At 40.3% G+C, this 26479-nt stretch overlaps 2 protein-coding genes across 2 annotated transcripts; both read right to left on the bottom strand.

The window, feature by feature from the left end:
* Positions 1-365: 365 nt before the first annotated feature.
* On the bottom strand, positions 366-3877 carry LOC116260518 (zinc finger protein GAI-ASSOCIATED FACTOR 1-like). Its single transcript, XM_031638942.2, has 4 exons — positions 3117-3877; positions 2596-2992; positions 2144-2430; positions 366-1539 (listed from the first exon to the last, which is right to left on the bottom strand). The coding sequence occupies exons 1-4, from the start codon at positions 3304-3306 to the stop codon at positions 728-730; spliced, it is 1686 nt and encodes a 561-aa protein (XP_031494802.1). The 5' UTR covers positions 3307-3877; the 3' UTR covers positions 366-727.
* Positions 3878-20968: 17091 nt separating this feature from the next.
* On the bottom strand, positions 20969-25466 carry LOC116261503 (uncharacterized). Its single transcript, XM_031640290.2, has 4 exons — positions 25206-25466; positions 24654-24726; positions 23625-23685; positions 20969-21260 (listed from the first exon to the last, which is right to left on the bottom strand). The coding sequence occupies exons 1-3, from the start codon at positions 25303-25305 to the stop codon at positions 23667-23669; spliced, it is 192 nt and encodes a 63-aa protein (XP_031496150.1). The 5' UTR covers positions 25306-25466; the 3' UTR covers positions 20969-21260; positions 23625-23666.
* Positions 25467-26479: the final 1013 nt, after the last annotated feature.

Here is a 26479-nt window from a genome sequence, read left to right as displayed (position 1 = left end):
CTCTTTCCCTAAGCTAGTTCCTTTCAGATTGACAGGAAGAGAAGAGGAGGCCGATCATCGAGTACATAAAGGTCGAGCAATAAAATAAACTGGCAACTCTAACAGTAGTACATACAGACTAGTGCAGAGCGCAGAGGGGAGCGTAGAAAAGAGGAGGAGAAGTGGAACTGGGGAAGGAAAAAAGAAAACGCTTAAAAGAAAAAGAGGAGGACATGACGAGCTCAATCTGTACATCATTTTCACGGAGGAAGAAAGTGAGATTTGGCAGGATTTCATTGCCCTGCCACAATCTGCGTTGAATCTTGTCATCCCCTTTTCCTTAAGGACGAATAAGTAAGGAATCCTCCCCAACATAGAAGAGAGAGTGAGAAAATGCACCATCATTTCAAAAGAACACATTGTTATGTACATGACATTTGCTCTATACGGGAAGGAAAATAAATAAACAAAAGTGTACTACTGCCTGAAGAGCAAAGAGACAGAGAGAGAGGGGGGCTTTTGATTATCTTCCCTTACTGGAAGGGAGCCGAGGAGAGCAAAGAGCTTCTCTTCGTTGAAGATGAGAGGATCGTTTTCCTTTCAGCCTTCTCGTCTTTCGTCTACGGCCACTACGCCAAACGCATTCTCGTCATCCAACAAAGTTGCAAGACCAATTGCTAGTCATACCTCTCTTTCTACAGCCACAATTACTAGACGCCAAGAAAAACAACCGCCAAACAAGACACTTTCAGCTGCCATCCCAAGACTTCCCGGGAGAACTTCCGGCGCCGTTACGAGATGCACCGCCGCCACCACCGAACGAGGTGGCAGCTGCCATGTCGAGACCACCACTATTGCCACCATTCATCGATGTAATGAGCGCGGATAGACCACTTGGAGCGGCACCGCCCATTCCGAGTCCAAGGAAATCCAGTGTGGTAGGCTTCGGAATCGTCACCGGCGATCCGAAAATGGAGGTAGCCATTAGTTCGGGCATGCCCATGTCCTCGTTGTGGCCCGCATAGCTCAACGAGGGAACTGACATCAAGCCAAGCCCCAAACCCGCGGTTGTACGCGGCTGCTGCAAACTGTCCACCCACTGATCCTGTTGCAGCGCTGATGAAGATGAAGAAGATGGTGATGCAAGGCTAAATCCCCGGAATAGAGAACAACTGCTAGATGTTGCACCCATCTGCGCTGCTTTCTGCAACAATGCCGTCGCGGACATGTGAGGCGGTTGAGGAGCGAATTGGTGATGGTTCTGTGATTGAGCCACGGGAGGGAACAATGCCGCCATACTGGCCGGGGTGGACGGCCCTACGGGGGATGCAGAGGACGAGAGGCAGAGCGCAAGTGGAGCAAGGGAGGAAGACGATGAAGTCGAAGTCGAGCATCCAGATGCAGCACGTTCGCCTCGAGCCATGGCACCAATGAGGTCGGTGAAACCCTGCGGCTGCGTGTGCACCCCTCCTGAGCCCATGAGGGCCGCGAAGATGCTGTTGCCACCACCTCCATTGTTGCTCACAATTGGCTGCAAGAACCCGCTGGAGTCGCCACTCTCTAGAAAAGAACAAAAGAAAAAGCAAATTCAAACCCGATGTTCATATGGTGCACACCTCACCTAATACTTAAACAAACAAAAGAGGCTTCCTCCAAGCACATCAACAAGAGAGAGAGAGAGAGAGAGAGAGAGGAAAAGGCAAAGCAAAAGCCCAGTGAAAAAGGATTGCTAGAAGCCAGAGAACCACAGGCTAAACAAGTGCGACTCCGGAAACTCTGAAGCTTTCATGGGAACCTTTTAGTTCCACCAATCTAAAGAATATTTTTAATCTCTTCCCTCCTGTCATTATTGGGCACTGCGTCTAATAAAAAACTATTCACTTGATATTACAAACAAACAAGAGAGAGAAAGAGAGAAAGGGAGGAGTGGAGAAGGAGGCGGGAGGGACGACGCTCAACGCTTATGTTGATTGATCGTGTTATAATTCTCCCAAAAATCCAACATCATCATCGATACTTAACAAACATATCAGACAAAAGTCCAAACTAAATTTACGGGCAAACATGAAGGAACAAGCAGCAATGCAACAAAAGAGTTTTTATGGTGGTGGTGTTTTTGGTGGTTTTGTATTGTATGCATATAAATGTTTGGCCGCACTCTCACCTTGCTGCGTAGGGAGATGAGGGCCATGAGGCGCCGCGAGAGGTGCCGCAGGAGTGGAAGCAGGAGGAGGAGGTGCAGCCCCGAGGGCTGAATTGCTAGAATCCACACGTTGGGCGGCAGGGGCAGCAGCAACTCCCGTTTTCGATTTGGAGTTATTGGTATCCTCCGAGGAGGAGGTCGCCGGCACCGCGGGAGCGGCGGGGGCGCTTTCCACCACCGTATGCGCCTTCGCACTCTCCTCAGCCAACGCGTCGCAGAACGCTCGGTGGGTAATGAAGCTATCCCTCCTATACAAGTATATCAATGCAAAAAGAGGAAAGCCCCCATGAGAATTAGAATAATCCCCCCTCCAATTGGAAGAAGAGCAGAGGAGCAATAGAGCTCAACCAGAGAAGGAGAAAAAGAAAAAAAAAAAAAGGAGAAGACGAAGGGAAAGAGGAGAACCCTTGGACCTCGAGAACAAGGTGCCGCAATCGCAACGATACTCGCGGGTGCCGCAGGTCTTGGTGTGAGCCTTCCAATCGGATTGGACGGCGTATTTCTTGGAACACTTGTCGCACTTCCACTTCTTCTCCCCATGTTTACGGCAGAAGTGCTTTTTAATCCCCGTTAGGTCCCCCAAAGCCCTCGCTGGATCGTGGTGGACGCACGTTGTCTCCGGGCAGACGTACACCCGTTTCTTCACCTCCTTGCTCGTCCTCTGCCGGAGCTTCCACGGCAAGTTGTGCCCTCTCCTATGCAGCTGAAGGTTCTGGTCCCTCTGGAACCCCTTGTTGCAGATCTCGCACACGAATCGGTTCGTCGCCATCAACGTCTTCGGCGAAAGGGCAATCACCTCCGCATCTGGATCTGCAGTAAAAATGAATGACAGGATGAAGCAGCAAAGAGGACGAATTGCTCCACAATCAGAGGGGGGAAATAAAAGAGAAGGGAAAAGGGCCTCCCAGCGGGACTCGTTCCGCTTCCTTCGTACCTGGCATTCCGGGCAGATTTCTCTTTCGTTTCGGCGGCGGAGCAGCAGGAGCCGCTGGAGCAGGGGCCTCCTGGTTCTGGTTCTGATTGCCGCCGCCCGACGAGACGCTCGCCTCGCCGGACGCCGATGTCACGTTGGATGCTGTCATGGTTGAAGACTTCTCCAATTCCTCCACTGCCTCCACCAGCATCACTCTGCTCCCGCCCGAACAAGAAAATTCCGGCTGGAAAACCACCAACCGGTCTCAACACCTCCTTCCCGATCCCCACCGACTCTGAATCTCCTCTGTTACTCCCGCCAACGAATTCTCATCGAAAGCCCCAAGAAACCAGTGACGAATACTCTACCAACCCTCACTCTTCTCACTTCACGTCCTCGCCAACAAAACCCGACAGAGCTCCATCACCACCGTCGCCGGAGAAGAGTTGCGGCTGCCCTCCGACGAGCTTGGCCTAAAACTGGAACCCCACCTACCGGTTCGAGCCCGGTAGTCAAAAGCTCAACCTACCCATCTTACCATTCTTGACATCCGAACACTGAGGCACCAACGTCTTCCAACCATTTGGTGCCGGAGAATTCGAGCTCAGAAGCAAGCCAGTCGTTGTTACCCTCCGGAAAAAGCAATTCCGGCAGCAGATCGCGGCGCGGAGGACGATGGTCCCGGGGCGTGCCGTCCAAAGCGGCTTCGCTCTCTCTCACTCTGCCGATGGAGAGAAGGAAAGACAGCGCTCGGAAAGGGCCCCGCCTTTTCCTTCCCGAAATAAATAAACCCGAAATCACTACTTCAATAAAAATTCCAAAAAAAAAAAATCAGAAATCCTCGGAAAATAAAAATAAAAATAAAAAAACAACGGGTATGGCGGCAGACCGCACCACTGACTTGACCACAGATGGTTAACCATGGGTCAAGCCCTCTTAACTCATGATCAGCCGACCCACCCCCTTGACTCTCTGGTCAGTCTGGCACAATTTTTTTTTTTAAATAATATATTTCTAATTAAAACCCGTCTTTACTCGGCTACAGACAGATCATCGCCGTCCACGTGGCCCTGCTCTGCGGTCGATCGGCCCCTTTCGTCATCTGTCTCCTAGCGTATTTAATACCGTATTAATTTTTACGGATCGAAGTGAGAGACTCCCTCTCCTCCACTGAGTGACGTAAATGTTGGTGCAACCTCGCAGAATGGTGAGAGATGAAATAAATAACAGATTTTGTGCCTGAGTCTTCGGCGCCGGAGCGAGATGAAAACCGACCGTGTAAAACCAAACAATCACTGGTTTTTTCAAGATGGGGACATCTGATGATCATGTGTCTTTTTGGCTTTACGGACGTGACCAGGTTGACTCCCGAAGCACCACTCAAGCCCCTTCCGGCCATGTCACCTGAGGCCGCCGGCGTCCTGCCCGGCGGCAGCTTTTCTTTTGATTGATTGGTACAATCGATCGCTCAAGGACAAGGGACGCCTTTGTGTTTAGAGAAAGAAACGGAGACAGGTTGCGCTTTTGGGTGGCACTAATTAGTTCTTTCCGTCTTCAGATCCACATCGGCTGTTGCCACTGGTAGTTGGATTGACCACCATTAGACCGCGCAGATCGTCTACAATCTTCTCTTACCGGAAAATGAGTAGATGAATCGAAGAGAAACGAAAGATTCTTTTGTAATTGAAAAATGTTGATGGGATTGGGGAAATTATCACGTTACCTTGCCGGTTTCACGCATGTAGATTGAATGTGAATGGTCCAACTGAATGGGGATGCAAATTTTATTAATGAAAAGGAAATTATAATAAGATCCGGCTTCCAAAAAAAGATGATAGAGCATGGGGTGTCCATTAAATGATTGAGATGATCCAAAATTATTTCCTACTATTTTCTGCATCCTTGCTAATAAGAAGTTCCTAAAATCTTTAGAAGAACTGACCTAATGATGCATATTATTGACCAAATGGTTATGGTTTTCCGTTCGATCTTGGGGTAATCCCCATATTCAACAAAATCTAACTCAATTACTCTCACTATCTATCGTACAAAATTTAAACAGAACAAGCTTTAGGAACTCTAAATTTGAAAGCTCCGTGACTGTAAATGCCTTGTTTTGACTTAACAGAAAGGGCACCTGATTGTCTTTGTCCCTGACTTAGTTCTAGATTAAGACAAACCATTAATTTAACAAGGTCCACTTCCTTGTCTTCTCTTGAATTTAGTCTAAAAGCGGACCGCCAAGATCGTATAATGGGCGTAGCTAAGCATGTAAGTGAGATCAAGATGAAACACAGCCAGTGATCTGCAATTCCCTGAACAGCTGACGGCAGATCTTGAAATACAAGTTTAGATCACGTTAACATGTCACAAACCAGGAAATTTTGAAAGACTAGAAGAGAACTACAGACATGAGATGTTAGTTTCTAATGATGACAAACCCTTCAAGAATGAAAACTCCGGGCAGGTCCCTACCACTGAGCCTTATAAGGACATCCCAGTGAGAAAGCATGAACAGCATAATGGCAGGAAATACTAGTTTAATATATATCTTGAGTAGCATTTAGGTCTCAAATAGTCTATATTGCTACACAATTGTGAAGATGATGCTACTGGACTTAAAACAAAGGAAAAAGATTGACCATCTGCCCTTTACTTGATATTCTAACATGTACAATTGTTAATGTAATTGACGTAACATCCCGGCCAACTCTCATTCCAAGCTCAGGACCATGATTTGAGAATCTCTACTTGCTCTTAACAGTTTTGGTTTCAACCACTAAAAAAACTAGGAACCAGGACAACCAATAGTCTATATTGCTACACAATTGTGAAGATGATGCTACTGGACTTAAAACAAAGGAAAAAGATTGACCATTTGCCCTTTACTTGATATTCTAACATGTACAATTGTTAATGTAATTGACATAACATCCCGGCCAACTCTCATTCCAAGCTCAGAACCATGATTTGAGAGTCTCTACTTGCTCTTAACAGTTTTGGTTTCAACCCTTAAAAAAACTAGGAACCAGGACAACCAATAGTCTATATTGCTCCACAATTGTGAAGATGATGCTACTGGACTTAAAACAAAGGAAAAAGATTGACCATTTGCATTATTGGATCTCAAGTTTTCCCTTTACTATGGTTAGCGCGAGAGTCTCTTCCCATTGGGTCTATTTTGCCCTATCTCTATAACACAGGCAAGCCCATTTTGATTACATAATTTTCTAGTCAACCTAGTTTTGATTGCTTCAACATGCTTTTCTAGCCTAACTGGACAAATGCCTCTTAACATTCACCTTGCAAATGCAGTCAAAATTGGTCCACAACATGTGAAATGTTTGCTTTTGTATTAATCTAATTGAGAAGACTTGGTACACGCATAATTCAGGGTTCACACACAAACAAACACAAATTGAGATCTTTACAAATCAAGTTGCTCAAAATTGCCTACACTTGTTCTGCATAATCAGATTCTCCATTTCTGTTCTTCTCAAACAAAACTTGTTGAACCTAACAAACACAAAAATGAAAAGAAAACTGGGCAGAAGTTAGATTTTAGCAGTTCAAAAGCTAATAACCACTATGACCATCCCTAGGGATCTCATATTGTATTTCCTTGTAAAATTTATATGTATGTATACGTTTATATAATAGACTCGTCAATAATTGGTCAAGGTCTCATAAGAATATCAATAAATTTAATATGCATGTCGAAATGCGTGAGTGACCAAGGTTTCACATGAATCAGATGGATCCAAGCCAAAGGAGCCGATGCTCATGTCTGCACATGAATTCCTCGTCTTGTGCGGCCAAAATTGCCACGCACTTACTGTATTGCGTTTCACGTGATCAATCCACTCAATAGTTCAGTGTAAACAAGAGGCACGTGTACAGCATTTTTCTCTTTGTTTTCAGTCTACACCCCAAGCCTTAGATTGGAAAGTAAAAAAATAAAAATAAAAAAAACATTTCATTGTTGTGAGAAATGGGGATTTTAAAGGGAATGTGGAAATCTCAAGAAACAAAGCATAAGCATAGCCGGTCGAGTTGGTTGGTCAACAGATAATATATCTTCACATTAATTCCTATAGTTGCAACTTGGTTGGACTACAAAAAGTAATATATGTGACACTTAAGTTGAAGATTATACTGTAAGACCACTCAAACCTTAAGGATGAAGAGAAAGGCGGTGAATTTCGCCATATAAAAAAAATACCTCCCATTCAATGGAATGTAGGGCCTTCTACATTTCTCGCATTTTTAGGACACTCAATCGTGTGTTTGCAACATGGTGCACAGCGCAAGATCATTAGGCAAGAAACCTAAATTTTCAACGTCGAAAGAAAATGGAAAAAAAAAAAAAAGGGAAGTCGGATCAGCATGTGCGTGGGCCGAGAGCGAAGAAATTGGAAAAGTTACTCCTCGTGCGATACAAAGCATCCTTCCCCACAACTAAAAATTAAATAAAGTTTTTCCATGCAAACAGCGAATGCGAGCAACGTCTTGATTTCCCTTCTTGCCCATATAGTTACATCATTCAAAACTTATCTTTGTGTAAAATAATATATTACGCAAGTACGATAGATTGTTTGCACAAATGGAAATACTCCCAATAAACAAGAACATCTAATCTAAAGGGTGTATCGCAATCGAGTAGCAAAGAGGTTGACAAAAAGAGAGGGGTTAAGGTTTCAAATCTTAGTGGTCACAAATGGTGGCAAGTACTAATCTCGAGTTGAAGAGTGCAACCATAAATTTACACTTGTCTTAAACCAGAGCTCGAGATCCCTCGAGCAAGACCGAAAGAGATGGGATTTCGGTGCGAGCCTTCTCTTCTTCGAAGCTAGGGTTTCAAGTTCCCCGGCCTCTCTAGAAGTGGATGTGCCCTCCCCCTAGGAAGGGCGCTACTGCCCTGAGCCTCCTCCTAGTTCCAGAGAAGAGGAGCATGACAAGGAAGTTTGGATGGTAGTCGGTAGAGAATCCCTGCCTCTCAGTGAAGCAGTGAGGTTCTCTCAAGAAATCTTGAGCAGGTTTACTGCTAAAGATATAACAATGCATACAGTAAGTAATTGGCCAAATGTCCAATCTAGTGGAGTTCAATCTGCCCACAATTAGAATCGCTCCTGTAGCCCAACAAAAATCATAAATTGAAACATAAGGTGCTGGAGAAGTCGAGCATATATGATGATCATATTTTCTTTTATTTATATATATATAGTTTCCACATTCAAAAGGAGATATGAATCCGGATACAAGTGATAAAGTGGCTAAGGCATATGCGGCAATCATATGCCGTACATATCTTAAAGATTAGATAAGTTTTAACTCCTTCTCGAACGCAAGGTATTAAAAAAAAAAAAGATAAGACAATTGATGCTGATGTTTAGGGTGATCTCCGTAGCACAGGAAAAATATATTCATGTTGATCTCATTTGTTCAAGTTTTTACTTTCCCTAATAACCACAAAACGAGAGACGACCTTGTCGTTGCACTGCAACTTTAGTTGACATCAGTCTTTGAGTTTAAAAATGATAGCGATCGATTCCTTTTTCTGGCGTTCTTCATCTGAAAACGTTGTCGGAAAACATAAAGTTTTGCCGGTGTTCCAGCACCATGATGTTATTCTTACTCTGATTTTTAAAAATGTCATCAACCAAAATAGGGCTTAGGAACACAAAATGACGCTTGTTTTGGGAATTTTGCAACATAATAGACCTTAAATGAGAATTTCTCAAAAAGGAAAAGAAATCCTGAGTGATCAAAGGACTATTAATTTAATTATCATGCGCTGCCAAGTGTGTGGCCGAGAAATTATACGTTGATTCCCTTTCACCAGCTATGAGACTGGAAAAATCAGTAATACGTAGTTATTTGTTAGGTCATTTTACTTGCGATGGTAAAATAGTACATACGACTTTTAGTTTCTTGCAAGATTTTTTTATTTCTTCCACAGTTTTTACGGACAAAACTTGGTAAAATTAAGTAGTTTGATTCTTTTAAAAGAAATAGCAGTTTGTGATGTACAATAAGCACTAATTTATATTACTGTTTGAAATGGCAAGGCAACATATATATTACTCGTTCTTGCAGTTGCTGAAATGTGCACTGGATGTCGCTTAACATGCTCATATATTTCTTATGAAAAGAAAGATTTATATCCAACAAATGAGAAATAATTGGAGACGGATCGGCCCGAACACATAACCTCCTGACGGTGGAAAGAGATGGGGAGACCTCGTCTCTATCAGCTCAAAGAAAAAAATGAGTACAGTGGATCAACTGATGGAATCCAAAGCAGTACTTTGAATTGTTTTTCATCAAGAGAGTGAGCCCCCCATCGTGTAGATGCAAGAGAAAAGCAAATGAATATAATCTAGGTTCTTGTTAATTTATGCAAATTATATCCACGCAAATAAATTTTTGAAAACCATATTCGAAAGTACAAGGTTGCAATAATACTCCACAATTTGCGGTTTGAGCTTGAAGTTTGTTTAGGTTTGAAAGTCAATGTAAAATCTCCAAGTAAGGAGAAGCAATGAGGACTTGTCTTTTTCAAATCTAAAAAGAGATGGGACCTTGTGTTTGTCTCTAAGATTAACATTATTAAATGCATGTTAGAGATAGGTTTCCTAATATTTAAGTCCATTGGATCAAGCAATGTATATGTGACATCTTAACTTTTTATTTAATCCATTTCATTTACTTTTGGCATCATACCAGAGCAAGGACGTAATAATAAATATTCTATTGATTGACAAATTATCAAGTTGCAAGTTGGTCTTCTAGCAATGCGCCTTTCAACAGCTTTCCAATGGTCTTTTCCTTCTACGCCAAGGATTCATGAGGAGTTTCGATCCGATTCAATTATTTCTGGCCTGCACCATTAATCAATGGTTTTTCTGTTTTTGAACGTATGATTTTTTCGAGTTAAAGGCGTAAGAGTTTATTTTACTAAATGGAAAGAATTAATGAAGGCCTTCAGTTAATTTTCCTTTCCTAACTTTATCACGTCTATCTTTATATCAAATCCAAATGAACAGTTGTTGGGACGATACGTTTCCCGTGTTTGGGTCGACTCTAATTTACTCGAACAGCTATCCGATAATAATCGAATGAACTGAAAAGGATCAAATTGTAACTTAGTAGAGAAGAACACAAACTCAATTTCATCAAAGCAACCCAAAAATTGAAATTTTTACCAATTCCATCTTGTTAATTCATCCAGCATTGCTATGTTGGGAGAGAGAGTGTGTGAGTGAATGAATGAATGACTTCTCCTTGTTTTTCTGTCGACTGTCCATCTAAAATGGGGCCGAGTAGTGTGAATTTGAATAACATATATATACATGTGTGTGTGCGCGCGCTCGTGCTTGTCTTTTTCTATTATGTCACTATGAATGAAGAGAGAAGAGCGATACACCGGGAAATCAGAGTTGATATGGATTGTTGTCAGGGGGACATCGGTAAAGTATACTGTGTGAATGAAGCCTGCAGACAGCCAAAAAGGCTCAATCTTCTGTTGTTGGCATTCAACACGAATCCAAAATTCTGGGGAAAAGATATGAATTTTGAGGTGTAACATATGAATCAGTCCACATCATTCTGTATATCAGAACAAAATAGAGTTCAGTCATTCATGTTTGCAAACATGAGACCTTCTAACTTATACAACAAAACCTTCCAACCTCAATCTTAATATGGGGACCGTTTTTTCTCGATGTGGAAGAACAGTTTTACATAACCATCTGATGCTAATTAGTTGGATTGATAGCTCTAACTACCAAAATGCAGCTGGTTTTCAGATAAATCAAAAAAGATAGTGGGCCTGTTTGCCAAATCCTATGGGCAGGGACGGTTTTCGGAAAAATCTTGTGAAGATCGCAAGAGTCAATACACGGGAGTACAATTCGATTGCTAACATTCAGCTTATTGAATTTTTAGAGAAAGTAAACATTTTGCCTTTTTCATGGAGCGATGCATCATGAGGGAGGAGGTGAACAAACATGACAAAAGAAAGCGATGAATAAGGCCATCAGTGATGGCTGATTTCTCAAGACGAAAAGGACAAGACGCCAGTAAGGGTTGGCATCTTCAGAGGCCAAGGACCACACTGTTCTAGCAAACAAAGCCACTTACCTTTGTACTCTTGGTCCGATGCCTACCTTAATTTCTCTCTTACTTTTACACACCTCTTTGAATTTCCTTCCATAATAACATTTGATGGGATTCTTTTCATTCCACTTTCAACTGGGATTATGTTTATGGGAGCTCAAAAACATAATTCCACAAACTTCTTAATACAGTGCGGAGCTCCCGCTGGTCGACTTCATCGAAATTTTCTCTGCCATCTAATAACTCTGCAGAGGAGGAGGGGGCAGACATTTATGGGCACCATCTGAGTTGTCACTGAAGGAAACCGACCACTCCAATTTCCCAGTTTTGACTGAAGCTTCAATGCTGAAGGCCCACACCCTCGCAATTGAGTTTTGAAGCATTCGAAGTTTTGAGTTTGGCCAACAGATGTGAGAGATGGACGCCAATTATCTAGCAGCAACTTTTATGCAAGAAAACAAACCCAGCGAACAAAAACCAAAAAAGAAAGTTTGTTTTTTGTCCGTTGCATCGATCGCAGCAGCTGAGGCTTTGCTTCTCCAACAGTTGAAGGGGGTGGGAGTCTGCGTTTATCTTGCCTCCAACTCGATTCTTATTTCTTCCTGCAACTTTAGATCCATGATTTCTTATCTTGGATAACTGTTCGGCCAAATTAACACCCCCTTAAGTTTTTACCGCGTAGGGTCTTGCTAATGTGCTTGGTACATGAACAATGAACTCAACAATAAGCAGTCTAGTAGGCCCGAGTTTCATCTGAATACTGTACTAAAAAGTACCTCTTAATAAGTATGAGTATCAAACACCCGGTATCTGTTTCCCATTGATCTAAAGTATGAAAGGAAAAGGTGTCTTTGGTCCTATTTCTCAAAAGCTTTCTGGACTTGCGAGTCCCACTCACTGCCCATCTGCACGGATCCTTCTGACATGACTTTTCAGTAAGGCAATAATGCTTCTCTTCCGTTGCTTACATAGTTTTCTTGCTATTATCACTGTGAACTTGTCTATTATATATTAAAGTTAATGTCAAGATATTCTCATCATATCTCAAATTTCATGAGCGAAATTCTCACTGCATTCAAAAATTAACACGTACAATGTATATAAATATATATATATATATATATATATGGTCATGTGATGTGTTGTGCATTACGCTTCTTTTGCTTTTCTTTCTTGACTAAGAAATCTGCCAACCTCGCCTGCATTTCTTTGAAGACTTTGTGTGTTCTTCCTTCAAAAGATAAGCTTGCAGTTTGATTTTGTAACGCGACGTGATGAGACAATGATGACATAAAGCCATGGCTGTCATTCTCCGCCAGAAAAGCTGGTGAGTCGGTGGCCTCATTTCGAACCGATTTACACAAAAAAAATCAAATCTCTGATGCTGCCATGCCCGGCCCCAGCTGGGTCCATTGGCTTTTGAATCTTCAAAATCTAACTCAAAATTGAATCATTATGAAAAAAAAAGATAGAAAAAGTTCAGAAATAAAGCAACCCAAAAAGTTTTAAAGACTTTAGGAATGAAAATAAATCTTTTTATCAACTCAATAAATTTTTGAAGATTATAAGTGAAAATCTCAAATTTTTTTCAGTTGTTATATAGAGTCATAGACCATGCAGCTTCTGAAAATCTTCGCTTGTTTGAGTTTTTAATCACTTGAGCAGTCAAAATTTGGAGTTAGCTGGTAATTGAACTTGGGACTTGCAATTTTCCATGTTCATTTTACTTCTTTCCATTTAACTTTTTCTGGGAGCATGAATGATTCTTTGCCCCAGTTAGTCACCAGCGGGGCCGACCATACATATATATCTCTTAAAAGCTGATCCATGATGAAACTTTTGCCTAACAAAGAAGACAGCTATTGTCTAAGTTAAAACCCAGCTAGTGGCTTACTTCATAGAATCGAAACTTTCCAAAAACAGAAGAAAATAAAAAAAGATATGAGAAAGCTAGCGATCAGAAACTGGAAATTTATATTTAGAAGAATTGAAATCAATCACCACAAAGCTTTAAACGCGGTGATAGAAGAATTGAATCTGTAAATCTGCATTAAGCAGTTGATTTCTATGCGGGGAACATAAGTGGAGTATAATCCGTTTGAATGAAAGCAATTGCTGAATCCAACCAGTCAGCTTGTTTCCTGATCAGAATAGAAGTTATATTAGGGTTCACATTAGGAAACCAAAGCGAACCCGAACCTGAGTTTACCTTTGATAGATATCAGTCTATCTAGAACCAAACGGATTCACATTTGATGAAAACAAATCTGAAAGTACTAATCAACTAGATCCTGTTTTCTAGCAAACTACTTCACCAGTCTCTCAAGAATTCAATTGGCTTAGTTATTTGGGCTATAATGGTGACCTGCTTTTCCACTTCTGTGGTAAATCGCAGCTACTACAGACTTACCCTGATGGTGAAGTGGGTGAATGGGCCACCCAAGCATAATGACCTGGTCCCTTCAAACAAGGTTTGCATCGCATCTCTCTCTGGCAAGTCAGGCAATTGGGCCTGGTTGCCTACACACAGACCTGGCCAACTTGGGCACAGTGCCCAGCAATCTTTTTAAAGGCAGAAAAGCTTACTATTTTGGATCAGGAGTTGGGCATGAAGAATGGGCCATTGCCTGCCTTCAGCACTTTGAGTAAGAAAGCTGCTTTTGCTTGGCCATGGTAGAATAAATCAAATTCAGCATGATGCAGCCTTGGGTCATTAACCAGCTAAAGAAGCTTTTCTCATCTCACCATGACCAAAGAATTGGAATAGAGATCAGGTCTTCTAAGGTGATGCTATGCCATAGTGACTCTGGTTGGCTTTTTCTTCTATCATTTGGGCGATACCAAGCAATGAGGAATGTGATCAAGTTGCCTCACCCAGCTCAAAAGTTTGAGCCACTCGATTGGTAGAGCCCAAGTTGTCAGTGTATTCATGTGAGAAATACTGTTACTCGACCCAAATCAGCTTTATGGCTTAAAGTGATGCTATGCCGCCAAATTCATGATTTGTTTGTCTTCTACAACTTAGAGGACATCAAGCTGCAATTAAAGAATTGAGATCAAGTTGCCGCACCCAGCTCAAAATTTGAGCTACCCTGTTAGTGAAGCTCAAGTTGTGAGTGTACTCATAGTGGCCGTGTATGTTTCTTGAGTGAGCAGGGAGAATATTTCATCCGCTTGGTGCAAGTATATGGGTTTGTATATTTTTTAGTGAGCAAGAGGAGTATTTCATCATACCACTCTCCAAGCTACACCAGTGTTAGGGTTGGAACCTGCTCTACGCTTCAACATGCTTGTTACTTCTTTCTTTTTACCGTCAAGGAAAGCACCTATGCCACTCAAAGGATGGACTGACCACCTACCACCTATTTACCCGGGCTAGTCGTGCTACACCCTTAGCTCTGTGTGTTTGTTTGAAGAAGAGTCGTGCACAAAAGCTATATCAGCTATTCAAATTTGGCCTTTGTAGATAATGATGTCTCCTCCTCAGCCTGGTTTGGTTCCCCATGTGGGCGCCTTTTTCGTAAGGCCAATCAGGAAAGAGAGGCGCCCTGAGACATGCATCATAGAGTTTTAGGCCACAAAGCGTAGTAGGTGAAGACTCCCATGTCCATGTCTCCAGTCTCTATTATTTGAAAGATCTATTTAATGGAAACCAACATCCAAACGCTTTGGCTGTTCACTGTTCCTTTCTTGATTTCAATGGAAAAGTTTTCTCAACAAGAATTGGAAAAAAGCTTCGTGGGGATCCGAAAGAAGCGAGGATGCATGATCCTTGCTTTTTGCCGTCTTTCATTTTGACAAGAGATTGAGCTTTTTGGGCATCCTCATCTTCGCGTACAATCTGAGGCCTTTTGTTCAAATTTGGAAATCATGAAGCCCATCAGACTTTCTATCTCATCACGTACTTGCTTCTCTTCTTTCCATAACCTTATTAATAAGGTGGACACCTCGGCCCCACTTTCATGCTTATTCAATCTTATGGTCAACCACTGCTTCGTTCATTGTAATGGCTTTCTTCTGCAACCAACCAAATCATATAAGAGAGAGAGAGAGAGAGAGAGAGAGAGAGACATGTTTCTGTCAACAAGATGAAGAATTCAAAAGTGATTTTAAAACCGACAAAGCACATGGGTAAAGCAGAGGGATGCCATTGAATGGAAAATATTTTTGTGGTTATTGTGCTGTGATTTGTAGATCTTGCTTGTAGCCGACGGGCAGAGCATCAGAACCATTAAAGTAGCTGGTATTGAGCAGCAGGAGGGGGGGGAGGTGGGACCTTGCCTTTTGAAATTGCCTCCCTATCATTTATTAGCTGCGCCCATTTGAGTCACATTTCTTTTGCTTTCCCATGAAGAAACGGGAGGCCGTTTTGGTTATTTTAGAGATTGTCTGATGGTTTTGAGAGCCTTTTTCCTTTGAATTTAGATCAGACTTTTTGTCCATTTAAAATAACACGGCATGGATCTCAGTTCTCACCCAAATGTTTTAATTTGATGAGTTTATAGATTTTTTCAAGTGTGGATCTCTTATCATATCAGGTTCGTCGATTCAAAGATCATCGCATTTGGACGCACGCACTCGCTCTACATACAAAAAGCTATTTGAGGAGCTTTTTTCCCTTTTTGGGGTTTTCTTGGTTGACCGGTTGTCATGTGATGACATTTTTTTTGTTTGGAGAGAAAGTGGTGATCAACAATACAGTGAAGTGAAAAGTTCCAATTATAAAGGATGTAACTGCTAAAACCCTAGGTCATGTCTTAAACAGGTGAATCTGCAGGATGAGATTTTTCTTGGAGGGCGTTTGGATGACACCCACTTCTAACCAAGTTTTGCTAATACTTGGTTTTTGAAAACCAAGTTTTTTATGAACTTTGAAAAATTGGTTACTTTGTTTGGTGACATTACTCAAAACCTGGTTTTGTATAACATGAGGAGGATATGGCTTTTTACTCCCTTTTACAAAACCATGTTTTGTCAAAACTGGGGTTTTATCAACCCTACTTGTGATGGCATCTAAGCACTCCAAAAACCTGATTTTGAAGGCAAAATCTAGTTTTGTCACCAAAAACCTGGCTTTGGGATGTCATCCAAACGCCCTCTGAGGTGTTTTCTTTAGTAAGGCTTGGTGGGTAGAACTTTATACTTAAGATTTTTTTAGTGTCTGCACTGGTTACCTTCTTTTCCATGTAAAAAGTTGAAAGTGCAGTGCACCAACATCTCTGCATAACATACACCATGTCCCATGGACAGCTGCACTGTTTGAGAGCGGGAATTCCTGTCCATCAAACACACTCACAGCGCGTGTTTGAATGCCTGAGAAAATTTTTTGCTGAAGACGGTTTTCAACATTTATTTTTTGAGGAGAGTCGATGGGCTGCTTTCAAGTTACAGAAGGTATATGTTCGAGCCGGAATACGTGAGCTGCATTTGAGAGCAGAGGGAAGAGAAGAAAACAAGTATATAAATAAAACGCCCGAAACGGCGTTTCATGAACTCCTGGTGCAAGCATGTGAAAAGAGAGCCAAAAGTGTACGAGTGTATGAATTGAAGCGAAAGGCATAGATAGTGACATAAAAGCAAGTAAAAAGTGATGTAAAAGTGATTTACTTAGATATTCACCGTGATTAGATCTTAGCCGCTGCACTGCTGGATCTAAAAGTACCGCCTTGCTGCATCAGAAGACGAGCAAGAATTATCATTAGGCTTGTTAGAGTGGTATAGGCAATCAGCATGGTTGGAGAGCGTGAGAAGCAATCTGACTAAAAGTTTAACCTTGTAATTGTTCGCATCTAACAGTAGACTCCTCGCTCATGATCGTGTAACCTTGCTGTTCATTTGACTACTAACATGACATTCCAATGTAGAAGTGTAGGACAGCTGATCCGACAGGCCGTCGTAAAGTAGAAGATGTGTCATCGGTTCAATTATTGTTGTGGGTGCTACTCTTTTGAATTGGAAATAGTAGAATTGCAACACTCTAAGTTGACGGGTTTATCATATCCCACCCAAGTCCTAGCGTAGTCCAGGACCCCAGAGAGAGTCATGCGTAGTTAACCTCCTTCTCGCCTGATCGACTAACAAGAGATCATGTAGGACTTTTGAAAGTAGCAAAGGATCCATACTAATTGCAGTTTTTTGGTAACATCCCATTGAAAAGTTTAGTCCCATTGGGATCCACCAGATCGGGAGCCCGTGCGCCGGATCATTACATTTTTTACTGTATACGCAAACTCCAACAGCCTCATCATCCATCTCAAGATGGTCTTAAGATGGATTTGAATTAGGAGTATGCTGCTGCTGTTGTTGCTTCACAGTAAATACCATCGCATGTATGACTTGTTTCCTTGATGAACATTCTTATTTTCTTTTTGAAAAACAACAAGCCACGTCAAAATATTTTGTTTCTAATGGATGCTTTTCAAATATGGAGATTGAGGACAGAGTTGCATTATCAACTTTGGCTGTAATGCTAAACTTTGGCAATAACTTCAGTGCTCTCAAATACTTAAGGTCATTGTTCAAACCACCTTGCACTTCCCATTGTCTATATTATTTAAAGGTTGAATTCACATTTAAAGGGCACTTTTTACATGTTCTATCAGATAAGCTTTCGCAGAGCCAGACTACATTTGCCTATCCAACCATCACTCACCTCACTTCTAACTCCATGATCAAACTGCAGAAGCATGGACCTTACTCGCGCTACGTATAAAACTTGTACCACTAATCATTGGATTCTGCACAAATCTCCATAGGGATTGTCAACAGTTTTGTCATCTGGATTTTTATCCCCAGATCAAAATCGCCTCTGTTCGGATTGAACCATGCACTTGGAGAGTCTTTTTCCTTGTGCTTGTGTAAACCACCAACTAATGAACTATATGTTTTCATTTCTTATAGTACTTGTTTTTCAGAGTCCCACTATCTGTGTGTGTGTGTGTGGGTGTTGTGATTAAATATTGAAGACGGACTATATACTCTGATCAAAACCTCAAGAGAAACTGCATAGATCTTACCATGCTATTTGCTTGTCTGCTCTAAATGCGTTTGATCTTTAATACAAGTCTAGTCGCTTACTTTGGTGGGCCACTAACTACCATCACTGTCCTTAAGAAGCTAGAAAAAGCCAAACCGTCTTTCTCACATGCATGTGCACACGACTCCACAGAAGTTGTCTTCTTCCAGCTGCCGAAAGGTTGAAGCTGAGTGTACTCCTTGATGCATAAGGTGACTTTAATGTTTTCTCTTGACATGTACAGAGAGAAGTAGACAGAGAGATAGAGGTGAAAATCTTTTTGAGGGGAGCAATAAAGCTCCTTTTGGTGTACCTTTTGAACCCTAAATTTGACATCTACAGTTTCACTTTGTGTAAAGAATGATGCAGATGAGAGTACTTGCCATATGACAGCCACAGCCTGCCCCATTATGCCAACCCCTTTTGCATGAAATTCAATACCATAATATGATAACACCACAATGATCCTCCTCTCACATAGGGGAACTGAAAAATGCTTTTACCATAAGCCTAGTGGCCAGTGCCTGTTGCAGCGATGCTGCATCACCTCAATCCGATCTGCTTTTGATTTCCCGTCATGATACAAAAGATGCATCCAAACAAGTGCTTTTTGTTCCCTTTTTGTCAGGGCCTCCACTAAAATGGAAAAATGAAGATACGTCCAATCTGGACAGTGCTTCGGTCGCGGAGCGCATTGGGTGGACTTAGTTGATTCCTCATTAAAATTGTTCATAAATGCCTACATGGTTGATATTGTGCGATCGTGCTCATAGGTCAGTATCCCCAAAAAAAAAATGTAGAAAAGCTCCCAACAACCAATAAATTTCATCATCGGAACAGAATCAAATCATGAACTCCAAAGGTTCGTAACCACTATTCTGAGAGAGAGAGAGAGAGAGAGGCAGGTTAGATTGCCACGTTCCCCTTTGTATAAATGCTTTCATCTAGATTGTCAATATATTCTCATCAGTGCTTTGATAAGATGAAATGTATGATTCAAGCTTAGTAGTATTCTGATCCGATTCCCTTCATAAAAAGGCTTTGTCATGGAAGAAAAGTAGAAAGAACTGCCCTCTGTTAGATTGCCATGGTTTCCCCTTTGTATGAGTCTCAGTCGAAATCCTTTCATCTAGATTCTCAATATATTCTCATCAGTACTTGGATAAGATGAAATATATGATTCAAGTTTAGTACTATTCTGATCCGATTCCCTTATAAGAAAGGCTTCGTCATGGAAGAAAAGTAGAAAGAACTGCCCTTTGTTGGCATGCATGAAATGAACATCAGGTGGCCACCACAAGGAACCGAAAGTAGTGGTCTGCTTGCTTAAGGCCCCGCATCACGTGGCACCTTTCATTGAATTTGGCAAGACTCAAATTGGTAGTTGACAATATGTCTGCAGTGAATTTTCTCTTTTAATTTCATCAAGGCAAATTTAAGCATATGGTTACCTAATTATGCTAATAGAGGTTGACCTTCTTCAAGTCGACTCCCCAAGTCAAAATGTTCAAACAAGGTACGTTCTCGACGTTACATAATCATGCGAATAGGAAGGCATTTTGCATATCAAATTTTCAACCTTCTTCAACTGGTAGTGTTAAGTGTCAATAACCTAACAAGGTAAATTGGAAAGCATCTGTAATGAATATTCAGTACATTGGCAGCGATGAGAAATTCCAATAACAAAATTATTTCATTGAAAACAAACAGAAAAGGTGTGAACTGTCCATCACCTTTTTCTCCTTATTTTTCTTTCAATCATCCATAAGTTGAGCCACTCTAAATAACCAAAGTCATTATATATATATATATATATATATATATATATATATATATATATATATATATAGAGAGAGAGAGAGAGAGAGAGAGAGAGTCTCATCACATGAATTTCTCATCTTCAAAATTTAAAAAAAAAAAATCCTCCGCAACTGGAGAAGCTTTTCTTATGGAAAGGATGAATATTGGCATATTTCACATGAAATTTTTCAAACCTGTATTTTCGTACGCAATTACACTTTCAGATGCACCCTTAATTTGGGTGAGATGGATGCCGGTTCGGCTCATGCTCAAGCATGCCGCTGATTCCTACTTATCATGTCATCGACGAATTAGCCAGATCATCAGCAATCAAATATTTTTATTTTTCAGTATAAAAATATCTCTCAAATGGAAGAGCCAAATTATGAGGAAATGGTTAAATATATGAGTGAATGTTGCACATTAACCGCGCAAGGACATTACCGCGATTCGACGTTTCATCGACTATGACGGATACTTCTTTGGTAAGTAAACATGAACTCATGAAGAGTGCACTCAATCTAGGAACAGAACGGAGTCAATGTTGTAAACAAGTAAAGGATGATGTCGACGATCGAACTCACATTCTTCGGCGCAATAACAAACCATAATGCACCGAGTTTATAAATTTTCCATACATCTCCACACTAGTAAAGCTCACATTCTACGGAAAGTGACCTATGCAATGGCACATCATAATGCACTGAGTTTATGAATATTCCATACATCTCCACACTAGTATCTGGAAGTATGAATGCCCTGTTCCAGAAACGAACTCGCAACAAGGAAATGGATATTAAATGCTAGAGGGGTAACTCCTGTATAGTGAGAATGCGAGGTCTCCAGATTTTGACGCACAACTGAGTGGAAGCTTCAGATTGGCCTAAACACGATCTTATCGAACCTTTAATCAATTCCAATACTAATACTACGAGACATCTAACAGAATAGTGGCTGATCAAATATCCAAATAGTGAAAAGTAACAAACATATTAAGAGGTTTGGCACATATAAGAGCTGCTTGACCTTTAAGCGGATTGAATGAGACTAAGACTTTGTTGGGCATCACAAGTTTAAATAGATACCATAACCTAAAGAATGCCTAAGTACAGAAAAGCAAAATGAAAGCTTCGACCCTGTGCTGGTAAAATTACTAGTAGAACCCCAGAGATGGCCCTCCACAACAAAATCAAAACACAAAGCTTTGAGTTGCCCACATGGTTGAAGTACACCTGGCAGGACGACAATAGTCAGACAGCAGTAAGCTACTGTTGATTCAGAATACAACAAAGTTGAACGCTTCAGGAAATGGAGAAACTAAACATGCTTCACCACTGAAGGACCAGAAAAATATTTGATAGATGAAAACAATTTATTCCCACAGCAAAGAGAGGGAGTGATTCGCTTATACCTGATGACACACTAAGAAAAATGTCCACACATATTGAATAATGAATTACTTCACGTTACAAGGAACCACCCAATAAACACTTTGGCGGTCAGTTGTTAGCCAGTTAACAGCTTTTATCTTGCTCGGCAGCAGTTAAGCTTCCATCTTCAAAGGAGTCAAGAGAAGTTGATGACTAGGAATAACTTTCGCTTATATTCCCATGAAAAATGACTATATTTCCCACACAAACACAGAATAGCAAAAGGTGCCTCTACTACTGGCAAATTCATACATCTTCTGTATGATTAACAGAGAAAAGAAGGCAAATTTTCCATTTATAGTGCATCTTAAAGAAGACAACATACTTAGAACATACTCTTGGAAAAGTATTATCAAGTGATTAACCCCCAGGTGTTGCTACCTTTGATAACATAGTTTAGATGCCTTTAAAGAAAAATGTCAGGACAATATGTTTTAGGATAGAGAACAATGCTTAAACATGCAGGATTAGACACATTTTTTCACAAAAATAAGAAACGAGAAGCACATCACAGTCAGCAGAATGATTTTACTACGTTCAAAAAGGATTCCCGACACCTTGCAAGAATGGTTTCAACCAATGTTGTAAAAGGCATATTGTAACATGTATCGACAGGGCGGTCCTATATGTTATATCATAACATATTGTAATATATTGTAAATGTATTGTAGATTTTATTTTTTATCTTATATAAAAAGAATAAAAATAGAAAAATTTCAGAAAAATCATAAAAATCATGAAAAATGGGTTTGAATAAAAAACTCATCATACATGTAATAAACATTTTGATTCATCATTCATAAGCCATAATATGTTAACAACACATTGAGAAAATAAAAAAATGTCTACATAAAATAAATAGAATCCTATATGATACACAGGTTTTGCAGGCCTATATGATACATATCCGACATCGCCTCCACCTCATACGACATGGATAACATGGGTTTCAAGTGGATTGTTACATATTTAAAGACAAAAATGCAGGGAAAATTTGTAGAAAACTGCAAGATGATAATGATATATGACTATTGCATTGCTACATAAATTACTGGCTTCACGCATATATTAGCAAACAAGTCGTTCTAATCATGTCGCAGCATACAGATGGAACCTAAGATGTGCAAATTTCTAAAGCTAGCTAACATCAGTAAAAGATGAGAAAGCACAATCAAACATTAACAAAATGAAGCAGATTAGAAAGGAAAGCTAATCAAGAATCTTAACAGACTAATATCTCTAGAGATTAGCTAGAAAAGGAAGACTTTTAGTTTTAGGTTCTTAACTTAAGAACAAACAGGACAATCGAAAGTAGCAACAATTTCTGCAATTGAAATAAGTCATAATTGTGTAAAAGCTACCATTATTGAGTTGGTGACTGACCCATTCTGCCAAACAGCACATCGGTTCATAGTTCCTACAAAGATCTTTTAAGTTCACAAGTTTCAAGGTAGTCTAAAAAAATGGTCAAAATAAAAAAATATCTAAAACATGCTTAGCAAATTTTGCAACACAAGGAAATTCATTTTTAGCAAACAGGGCCCACCTCTTTCTTAGGATACCAATTGGTAGTGAAGATGCAGACAGCAGCAGCAAGAACTCCTATATAACTTCAACAATTAAGGATGGAAATATATATATAGACTAAATTCATATTGAGCCTCACCCCCACCACTGAAGGAGAAAGGGAAAACAAAAAAGAAAGAAAGAGGAGATATATGTGAGGAGCTTCTGGAGTCATGCAAATCCAACTATAAATAGATCCCTCTGCACCCAATTATTCTAGTCCATTTCATTAGATGCCTGGGCATGTTTCAACTTACTATTTTCGTCATTTGTACAGCCATATACATTTAGGTCCAGGACAACGTTACAGAGCTCTGTCCAAATAATCTCTGATGTGACCTCTTTTTAAAACAGATATGGACGGAATAGATATATATCACATGCCAGTAGTCGAACTACCAAATTATTTCAGACAAAGACAAATTTCATATTTCAAATGCACTGACGTTTATGAATAAAACTCATATATCCTGTATTTCATTATTTAGAAGGCAACAACAAACCAGACACGAGATAGATATACACTGTCAATTTACTTCAACAAAGACACAAGACTATATACAACAGGAGGTGAGAACAATTTGAAGGATTGGTTATCACCTGATAGGCCTGCACATATAATCTTCAAAATTTCTGGTAGACCTAATGCCTGCCAAGAAAGCTGAAAACAAGATACTTCAACAAGAATGCCACTAGTCCACAGTCCAGAATGTGTAGAATTAACTTTAGAATACTCATATAAATTAGAATAGCAAGAACAAGAAGATCAATGAAGAATATATGGTTATCCTAATCTGAGTTGCAGGTCACAGGCACATGCTCTACAAGCTGCCATTGGCAACTAAGCTGCCTCCTATCAAGGTTGAAGAAACATGTGCATAACAATAATGTGATGATCACATATAAATAGAAAGCAAGTTTACCATTAAATGCTAAAAAGAATCAGAAGAAGATGCAATTTATAAAAACTAGTACATGCATGTACACATGATCATCACCATCAATAAAATTTGCCAAAGATCACAGCCAACCTTTGACAAACGGTTACCATTTCAAAAGTTTCAAACGGGTTACTAAGTATGCAATTCTGGTGTCCATAAGAATGTCAGATCCATAGAAATTGAAATACTACAAGTGGAGATCTCGATACTTTAGTTTCTTCTTCTTCCACAATGCTAAACTTTCTATCAGATGAAACTGCATCGGCCATATTTCATGCTAGAAACTAGCAGTCATCAAGGTTCACAGCTACCTAAGATACCTGAGACGCCTGGATTTGCTGTGCAATGTGTGTCATGTGTGTAGGCACACGTGTGAGAAATGTACTTTGACAGAAAATCCTGATCTACAGAGACCTGGTATCTAAATTAACATTTTCATGAATAAAAATTGAGTCCAACTTAATCTCTTAGGCACTTTTAGACCATATTGAATCATTCTGTTCATGAATTAGCCCTAAATTATTGAGAACTCGAGAGTTGAATCTCATTCTGATGATTGTATCTACTAGCGTCTACGTCCAGAACGAAGGAATCATGCGCGTGCACCACTATAAGTATCATGGTTCAAACCATCACATTTTCCATGTATTCGTATGTCAGCAATATTTTCAACAGCTATTAAAGTTACCTTCTGTAAAGTTCTGCAGCGGAGCGTGATCCATTGTAACAGATAAACCACAGGAGAACCACGATTAATGTGTCTAGAATGTTAAGGATCCACGTAGATCTATTTTAACCAAAAAACAACGAATAAACATCGAAATTGCAAGTAACGGGATTTTCAGAACCAGAAGGCGGATTTGATAAACCGGAGAAACCCATAAAGATCAGAATCAATTCGACCACAGTAAACAATTGGGAAGAGTATGCCCCCGAAAGATCAAGAGTATCTTACACAGGTTAGTAATAATACATAAAGGCACTGCCGCTCGGATCTCTACACCAACCAAGTTCGTGATGAATTTGTTAGATTCAAACTACAAAAAATTCAAGAACATAGATGGTTGAGGCTCTGAAACCTCCTTCATAGACCAAACCACGTTCAAGAACAAAAAAAGAGGAGGAGACAATCGCGAAGCAGGAAACCCCCGAAAAGGGAAACAGCCTGTTCAGGTTAATATTTTATCCCTATCTCCACAAAGGAAGATCTGCGAATTCGAGGAAGAAGAAGAAAGGATACTGAAGAGGTAGCGTTCCCACCAATCGAGCATGTAAAGGCCGAAGGTGACATTGTACAAGTAGATCTTCCTCTGCACGTACGTGATGATTCCGCAACCCATCCTTATTTCCTTTCGTTGCAATTCACAGGGAATAGTCGGAGAGGAAGAGGGGGAGAGAGAGAGAGAGAGATCAGCAGGGAAGCGTCGTCGAAAGTCGTATGAAGGCTACCAGCGAAAGAGAGAGAGAGAGAGGGAATTCCCGGGGTCTGCTCGAGGGTAGTTTTGGGGGAAAAATACAACAAAACCCTAACCGTCCACTTCAAAACTTAAGAGTGAGATAGACGGCCAGAAAATGGGTATCCAGTAGAACAGAGTGCCAGTGCGGATCTTCGGATCTCTGTAATTACAGACTTGTTAAGCGTGTACATATACTGGAGCTTCAGCGGTGGATTTATCCAATCAAAATCAGAAATCAATGATCTGGATAAACAAAATGAGATCTGACTTTCGGTGTGCCGTTTAGCATTCGAATCAGAGCCCGAGGTCCATACGAATTTGACATTTAAATATAAATACAATACATGAATAAATAAATTGTGTATATATATATTTTTTTTTAAGCAGAAACTTAACAACCCACAACCGTAAGGCCGCTTCATTCCTATTATTTTTAATATTTTGTGCTGCATCAGGACCTAAGTGGATATGATATTCTTATTCATAAATGAGTTCAAGTCCAAGGGAATTTGAAATTACTGTTTGGCTCGTTGCATGCTATACTCATAAACTTTTTAAGGTTTCACTATACGTATAAAAATGCATCAATAATCCTTTCTATGTAGTATGGTTTTTGTTTCTGGTGTACACTCACACACATACACATCTTTATGTGTATGTGTGAGAGAGATAAGCCGATAAAATTGGAATCAATATTAAAATTTGGGGACAAGAAGTCCTTCAGTTACAATAACAACAAGAGAGAAAGAGATGAGAGAAAAGCTGATGATGCCCAAAAGTATGATATACAAGAAAGCCCTTTTTACTTTTTTTGTCACTTGATGAAATTCAATTTATATAAGTTTTCATCTTTTTTAACATTCTCCTAATTTTGGTCATTTCGACTGTGTTCATCCAGTTGGATTCATAATAAACAACTTCAGCAAGCCAAAAAAACAGATATCTTAGTTTTCATAAATCTAAAAATCATATTCCAAGAGAGCGTCGGTGAGGAGCACTGCCCTCTGTCTCTCAAATTGCACAATACAGTCTTGAAGGTATAACTTGGGATTGTCAT

The sequence above is a fragment of the Nymphaea colorata genome, chromosome 9, assembly GCF_008831285.2.
Source record: "Nymphaea colorata isolate Beijing-Zhang1983 chromosome 9, ASM883128v2, whole genome shotgun sequence".
In the NCBI taxonomy this organism is placed as follows: Eukaryota; Viridiplantae; Streptophyta; class Magnoliopsida; order Nymphaeales; family Nymphaeaceae; genus Nymphaea; species Nymphaea colorata.
The sequence above is the reverse complement of the archived record's forward strand: the minus strand, read 5'-3'. Positions and strand labels throughout refer to the sequence as shown.